Below are 8,577 nucleotides of genomic sequence, written 5' to 3'. Positions count from 1 at the left end.
ATGAAGATCATTGCTCTTCGATTATGGAGTTGGGTCTGAGATCACTGGAAGAAGACTCTCTTTTTTTTACACCTTGGTGCACCAAGCTAAGTGATTAAGATATACCCTAAGCTGATGGTGTTGTCAGACTCATCGTACCTGCTTTATTTCTCCTCACTTTCCCATCCCCTCTCCCACTGCTGCCCCACTATGTGTTGATGGAGGAAGCACAGGCTATGAGAAAAGCATTAGAATAAAAGTTTGTCACAGAGAACTGTGATGAAAATGGCCTCGCTATTAAGGAGGGGTTGTTTGGGTCTCCTGTGAGCACAGAGGCAGGATCCTCATCAGATCTTTCAAATAGTCAGCTTCCACCATGGCGTACCATGGCCAGGGCCAAAAAGTGCAGAAGGTGATGGTTCAGCCCATCAACCTCATCTTCAGATACTGGCAAAATAGATCTCGGATTCAGATGTGGCTTTATAAGCAAGTAAACATGCAGATAGAGGGCTGTATCATTGGTTTTGTTGAGTACATGGACCTTGTATTAGATGATGCCGAAGAGTTTCATTCTAAAACAAAGTCAAGAAAACAACTGGGTTGGATCATGCTAAAAGGAGATAATATTACCCTGCTCCAAATTGTCTCCAACTAGAATGATCAGTGAAGTGAGAAATTCTTAAGAAGGCCAAGTAGTTTGTTTTTTTTTAGATGTCCTTTGTTCGGAATATAGTTCTAAAACCCTTGTTTGTATTGTTTTGATTACCTTTATGTTATTACCAGAGGACAATAAATGCTATGGGATTGTTTTTATTTTTTTAAAAAAATCTTTCAAATAGCCTGTTCCTTCCCTGCTGGTCATTAAAAATAACTGTAGTTTTAGTGGAAATGCTCACATCACTCAACATCAGGGAAATAGAAATCAAAACTACAATGAGATACCTACCACCTCACACCAGTCAGAATGGCTAAAATTAACAAGTCAGGAAATGACAGATGTTGGTGAGGATGTGGAGAAAGGGGAACCCTCTTTCACTGTTAGTGGGGATGGAAGCTGGTGCAGCCACTCTGGAAAACAGTGTGGAAGTTCCTCAAAAGGTTGAAAATAGAGTTACCCTAAGACCCGGCCATTGAACTACTAGGTATTTATCCCAAAGATACAAACATAGTGATCCGAAGGGGCACTGGCACCTCAATGTTTATAGTAGCAATGTCCAGGAGTAGCCAAATTATGGAAAGATCCCAGATGCCCAACAACAGATGAGTGGATAAAGAAGATGTGGTGTATATATAAAATGGAATACTATTCGTCCATCAAAAGGAATGAAATCTTGACATTTGCAACAACGTGGATGGAACTACAGGGTATCATGCTAAGCAAAATAAGTCAATCAGAGAAAGATGATTATCATATGATCTCACTCATGTGTGGAATTTAAGAAACAAAAAAGAGCATCATAGGGGAAGAGAGGAAAAAAATAAAACAAGATGAAATCAGAGAGGGAGATAAATCATAAGAGACTCTTGATTAAGAGGGAGGAAATAAACTGACGGCTGCTGGAGGGCAGGGGGATGGAGTAACTGGGTGATGGGCGTTAAGGAGAGCATGTGATGTAATGAGCACTGGGTGTTATATAAAACTGATGAATCACTGAGCTCTACCTCGGAAACTAAAAATACATTATATGTTAATTAATTGAATTTAAATTTAAAAAAATAACTGTAATTTTTAAATATGCCAATAGACACAGAATATAAATAGGAGTCCCATAATTTCTCTCTACCAGTGAGTTTGGGCAGAGGTTTTTTGTACTACTACCAGGCAAGCATGTATGACTGTCCAGAGAAATGTTTCAGAACTCTCTTTTCCTTCTGTGGTGGGGCCTGGCAGTGCTCCACATGGGGACCACTCAGCCTGTCTAGATTGGTAGGAGAACCACTCAAACCTGAAAGAGTCCCAAGCAAATAGGGTGGCATCTTTGCTGCCTTATTTCATTGAATGGTAGGCAGGGGCTGTTCATTACTTCGGCATAAACTGACTTTGTAGCTGGACAGACCATAATAAATGGAGCGAGGAAAAGAGAATGGACTGTTTCTGGATTGGACTCCACCTCTTTGTGACTATGAATTCGTACAAACATGCTGGTTTGTGAGGCTCCGCCATCCTTATAGCTCAAGTGAAGACAATAATTTCTGATCCCCCGCAAACTGAGAATAAAAAATGTTTCACAAGTTTGAATAATATGCAAACTCTTAGTGGTTATTATGGTTAGGCTGATTTGGGACCTCAGCTATCTAATGGTTTTGTAAATATACTTTTACTATATATATTAGATTATCATCTTTTTCCTACTTATTATCTTTTCAATTATAACGTATTTCTGGTGAAATAAAAAAAGATAAGTAATAACTGATTAACAGAGACTGCACTAGAGTATGAATGAAAAAATTGCTTTTCAGCTTTTCTTAAAGAATAAGAGTTAGCAAAAGTCATGACTGTCTTCCTTCCCATCTCCGCAGATAGAATAAAAAGAGTCAGAAAATGCTATTTTTATTTTTAATGCTTATCAGAGCAATCTATTGACATAGTTTAATGAGTCAAATCGTGTATAGTCCCCAGCCCCAGCCATGCAATTTCCAAATCCCTCCTCAGACCCACTACTTACATCTCATTTATATATTTAGTTCTTCATTATATTTTTAAATGACATGCCTGTACTGCACTTTCTTGCTTTTCCCTTTTTAGGTATTATTTATTGCCTCCCTTCTACGGAAAATGTCATCCTAAAGGGTTGGGTACCTTTATGCAAGTGCCTGGGACTCCCTCGAAGCAGGTTGAATCATAGAACCCAGTGATGCATTTCCCAGACAAGTCAGCTCCATGCCAGGCATGGGATCACAAGAGGTGACAAGACACTGGGCAAACACCCTACCCCTCCAACTGACAAGGCCTAGGATCTGCTGATGGATGATGGGAAGGCATCATGGAGAGGAGACATGATATGATAGATAAGTAATTATGCCATCTGACAGCAAGTATGGCATTGACTTGAAGAAGGAAAAAAAGGGTAAATGCATCTTTGAAGGAAGCTGAGGCTTTTCTATGCTTACTCTTCATTGTTCCTTTTTTCTGCCTTATTTGTAAACCAAACAACACTAACTTCTGAGTTCAAAAGAGAAAGGATGTTGCTGTGGCTTTATGACAACAACTGAGTCCAATCCAGATGGCCATGTTAAAGAGATCCACCTATTATTTTTTGTTACCATCTCCTTGGTTGGCTTTGTCTTGATGACAGTGAGGTAGAAAATCCAATATCTGTGCTTCAGGAACTTGTTTTAAGGGATCAAAGACATTGTCAGATGGAATCTATTTTGCTGGAATACCACAGTTCTGGGTTTTGTTCTCTCCTGGAGTAAAACAGATGAATCCCTGGGCTGATGAACACTCTCTAGTCAAGTGTACCCTTGGAGATGGGGAGAAACGAGAAGCCACACAAATCTTAAAATAATTTGTTCTAACTCTCTGAAGAAAGTCCATGGTATTTTGATAGGGATTGCATTAAACGTGTATATTGCCCTGGGTAACATTGACATTTTCACAATATTAATTCTGCCAATCCATGAGCATGGAATATTTTTCCATCTCTTTGTGTCTTCCTCAATTTCTTTCAGAAGTGTTCTATAGTTTTGAGGGTATAGATCCTTTACATCTTTGGTGAGGTTTATTCCTAGGTATCTTATGCTTTTGGGTGCAATTGTAAATGGGATTGACTCCTTAATTTCTCTTTCTTCAGTCTCATTGTTAGTGTATAGAAATGCCACTGACTTCTGGGCATTGATTTTGTATCCTGCCACGCTACCGAATTGCTGTATAAGTTCTAGCAATCTTGGGGTGGAGACTTTTGGGTTTTCTATGTAGAGTATCATGTCATCGGCGAAGAGAGAGAGTTTGACTTCTTCTTTGCCAATTTGAATGCCTTTAATGTCTTTTTGTTGTCTGATTGCTGAGGCTAGGACTTCCAGTACTATGTTGAATAGCAGTGGTGAGAGTGGACATCCCTGTCTTGTTCCTGATCTTAGGGGAAAGGCTCCCAGTGCTTCCCCATTGAGAATGATATTTGCTGTGGGCTTTTCATAGATGGCTTTTAAGATGTCGAGGAATGTTCCCTCTATCCCTACACTCTGAAGAGTTTTAATCAGGAATGGATGCTGTATTTTGTCAAATGCTTTCTCTGCATCCAATGAGAGGATCATATGGTTCTTGGTTTTTCTCTTGCTGATATGATGAATCACATTGATTGTTTTACGGGTGTTGAACCAGCCTTGTGTCCCAGGGATAAAGCAATAAAGAGGGTGAGAAGAAAGTCAGAGAAGAGAAACTGCTCTACAGTTGACCATCCTTGTCTCATATTCCATTTCATATTTATAATACACTTATGAGGTAGTTATAGCAAGCATATTACCCAGTTCAGGTGAAGGAACTTTCCAGAAAACTTCTTGGAATAAGGAGAGTTGCACTTAGAAGTCAAACCAGGTCTTTGTTTATATCCAACTGTTTTAGTCACAAGATAAGGCAATACATATTAAACAACTTTTAAGAAAATATAAGCCTTAAGTATTTTTATGGTTACACTGGCCTTAGACCTTAGTTATCTGATGTCTTAGGCAAACTACTTAGCTTGTCAGAGTGTCTATTTCCTCAACTATGAATTAAAGTGATAATAGTTGCTTCAAGCTATTTGTTGAGCATCTGGGGTAATGCTTTCTAATACAATACACTGTTCACACAAGCCTGCCTTGTCCAAGTGTTTTGTGCATGTTGACTGATACACTGCAAGCTTGTGAGATAGGTTCTATAAGGACCATATTGTCTGTCTTGCAGTGGGCAGATAGCTTCCCTGGGAGACAGAGTGATGTGCCAAAGCTCACAAGTGCATTAGGCAGAGGATCTGAGACCCAGCCCTCAACATCTTGGTGCAGGAACCTGCAACCATAACCCTTATGCAGTACTGCCTCAAATCTCTGAAACGTGTATAGGGTTGCGCAGATTTCTGGAGTCTCCATGAGTGCTGGTATCTTTGAGCAACATCTTCGAGATCACATGGAAAAAAAAAAAAAAAGTACCAGAAGTCTCCAGCCAATTAATCTCCTGGGATTTCTCCCAATGCATCAAACTTTTCATGCCTTCACTTTCTTCTTTGCTCAGCTCAAATTATTTCAGGAATATTTTTGTCAACACCCCGAATTCCCTCAACCTCTGCTTTTCACATCATCTGAGTAAAGCTCAAACCCCAGATGCACTCAGTAATTCTCCTGTCTTCACTCAAGAAACAAGTGCTGCTAGAGATCACCCAGCAAAGCAGAATGCGTTGATGTTCACCGTCAAAAGCAGAATCACCACTGTCAGGAAGTTCTCCTGTGCTTTCTTGACCCATCAAGATCCTGTTTTCACCACAAATATTTCAAACCCTTACTACTTCTCTCATATCTCTGTAAACACCCCCATAACACATAGAAGGGGACAAAACCTTCAAGTTCTCAGATAAAATTGAAAGAGTGGGATAAGAACTTCCTCAACTTTCTCTAAATACTGAAACTTCAACATATGTCCTATCTTTCTATTTTGGTAACTTTCAAAGAGACACGCTCTTCCACGTGAGGTCATTTCCATCCCCTTGTTCTGAGAAAGACTTCCCTGTTCCTGGGAATCTTAAAATCTCAATCGTTTCTTGTCTCTCTCCAGTACATTTTGCTAGATCCTTCACATTGATACTTGTTCATTTAATCACGATCTTCCCATTTTAGAGAAAAAAACCACTTTATTGCTCTGAATCTTCTTCTAATTAACATCTTATCTAAATCCCCCTTTTTGCAGACACCTTATGAAAAGAATCTCTTTCCTCCTGCACTTCCAAACACTCACTTTATCCCTTATGTCTGTCTGTTCTCTGCTCATGTCTGGTCTCTTAAATGGGTTTTTTCTTAGGTCACAGGGTGTTCAGTCCTCTATGGGGTCTTTCCTACACTTCAGGACAAAGGACTTCTAGTTTTTTCTCTCTGTCTCTGTGTTCCTTCTTCTCAGCCACTATTACCTTTGAATGTTGGAGTTCATTCATCCTAAACCCCATGCTTTTATTCTATATGTCTTCCTAAGACCAGATCAACAAAATCTGTGGCTTTAATAGTCATTTCTAGGCTAAGGGCTCCCAAACTGATGGACAGAACAAAGCCTCTTGCTCTGAGACCAAATTCTAGGTCTTCTCGGACTTAGTGAATGGCATCATCATCAATAGCACAACCTAGCCCCTTTAGAGTCAATGGGAGTCCTACCACAGCCTCATCCTCATAATTAAGCTTTGGCCAATGCAAGATAATTTTATCCTCTAAAGATCTGTCTTCTCTGTTCACTTCTATCAATGCCTATCACCACTATGTTAGTTGAAGAGGCCACCATCTCTTACCCAGACACTACAGTGACCTCTGATTCCTAGCCCAGGCCAGGCCCCCTTCAAACCACCACTGAAGCCCTCATGATTTTCAATACACAAACCTGGTCTTTTTGCTTCCAGATTAAAACCTCCTAATAAATCTTCCTTGCTCTAGGGATAGTCATCTCAGTCTTTAATATGCTTCCAGGGTCAAGCATGGACTGGAGCGAGTGTCTCCTCACCTCATTTCATGGCATGCCTGGCCCCACAGGCTATGCTCTGCACATACTTATTCTCGCTGTCTATTGTTATGAAACAAATAACTCCACACTTAGAAGAGTCAACAGCCACCATGTTCATAGCTCAGGAATTCTATGGGTGGGGAATTCATAAAGAGCCAGTGGGGATGTCTGAGACCAGGAATTGGGGCTGATAAGATCTGGGACTGCAGGATCCACTTGCCAAGATGGCACCTTCCTTGCCAGCCTAGAGCCTGGGCCAGGATGGCTGAGGACAGGCACAGCTGTGGTTGTCAATCCCAGCACCAGCCCATGGCATCTGCTTGGGATCCATGGCTGGTTTCTTAAAGAGAGCAAGCAGTCTTTCAGAGCTAGAATTCCCGGACAAGCTACTGGAAGCCATGGCCTTGCACAGCCCACCCTCGGAAGTCACAGGTCATCCCTTCTTGCACATTCTTTTCACCCAGGCAGTCACAAACATTTACCCATTTCACAGGACAGAGACCCCACCTCTTGATGAAAGAAGTGTCAAATAATTTGGGGCCATGTTTGAAAAATGCTGCATTCTTTTCTGCCATTCCTCAAAAGCACCATTGACTCCCAGTCAGGGCTCATGTAGCCCTCCCCCTTTTCCTTCCTCACAACCTGATTAGTCATACCCATACTGAAGATGCCAGCTCTTTCTCTGCTTCCTCAGGGAGCTCTCTTAAGACTAAAAGTTTGACCTGACCCCCTCTCCATACCTGCTTCCCCCCATCCACTTCTTTGTTGCTTTCAATACCATTGTCATTCTAACCTCAAGTTGCTGATTGATAACTGCCCCCCTATTACATAATGAACTCCCCAAAGGCATAGACCCTAGAATGAACGAAGAAATGAAATGAGAAGGAGAGAGAACTGGAGCATGGTCTCTCCAACTATACGTACAGAGCTCCTTGAACACATTTTGCTCCCTCTCTATGAAAGGAGAACATTCTGGCAGATAAGGCAGTAAAGACCTGTCTTCGGAGAACTGTGTTGGGAGGTCTTCCAGGAGAGTTACATGGGAAGAACTCTTTTGCCTTGTTTGCTTAATCATCCTAAATGAATGAACAAAACACTTTACAGCCTCTCCTGGCAGCCTCTGGCCTCTGCACATGGCAGAGCATGAATGTATGATTGCAGTGCTTGCCTGGGACCATTCAGGTGTAGGCAGGAGGGCACAGATCAGGAGCAACAAGAAACAGAAGTTGCAGCTACACCTGGATATTCAGCTCCTTTGAGCCCTGGGGGCACCTGGATACTTTCCAGAAGGGGAACACCTGGGTCCCCCACAGCCTGGATGGCTGCCATGCACCTTTGCTTCCTGCTGAAATGCTGGGCAGAGTAGTCTGCAGCATCAACACACAGACCACACATCCAAGGCGGGGGCTGGTGGGGGACAGTGGGGGTGAGCTTCTCATGAGGTGTGCTACCATTCTGAAGTCTGGCATCGCATTTTTTCCTGCTTTGTGCTAAGATGATTTTCCTCTCTGAGGCTGTTGTTCATCCCACAGGAGTGACCCAAGCTTCCATGTCTCAGTAGGAGGGGCTGGGTGGTTTGTGTTGTGAAATGTTCTGACAACAAAGTATACTGAACTGAGACCCAAGAAAACAGGGGCATTTTTTTCTACTCTGATTCAACCATTTACATATTGTCATGACTAGGGTCAAAATTCAATCATTTACTAAGTCCAAAGCATAGTATTGAAAGAAGGTAGGAAAGTGACTCAAATTTATTTGGGAGATCATATATATATATATATTATATATATATAATATATATATATATAATATATATATCATATATATATATGATATATATATATATCATAAACCCTATATGCTTCCAGGGTCAAATATACACCCTATATGTGTCTATCTATCTATCTATCATCTATCATCTATCATCT

At 41.2% G+C, this 8,577-nt stretch overlaps 1 protein-coding gene across 1 annotated transcript; it reads left to right on the top strand.

The window, feature by feature from the left end:
* Nucleotides 1-348: 348 nt before the first annotated feature.
* On the top strand, nt 349-634 carry LOC140639567 (small nuclear ribonucleoprotein E-like). Its single transcript, XM_072837763.1, has one exon. The coding sequence runs from the start codon at nt 356-358 to the stop codon at nt 632-634; it is 279 nt and encodes a 92-aa protein (XP_072693864.1). The 5' UTR covers nt 349-355.
* The last annotated feature ends 7,943 nt before the right edge of the window (nt 635-8,577 follow it).

The sequence above is a fragment of the Canis lupus genome, chromosome 9 (assembly GCF_048164855.1).
Source record: "Canis lupus baileyi chromosome 9, mCanLup2.hap1, whole genome shotgun sequence".
Classification (NCBI taxonomy): Eukaryota; Metazoa; Chordata; class Mammalia; order Carnivora; family Canidae; genus Canis; species Canis lupus.
Note: the sequence above shows the minus strand (reverse complement) of the source record. Positions and strands in the feature narration are given on the sequence as shown.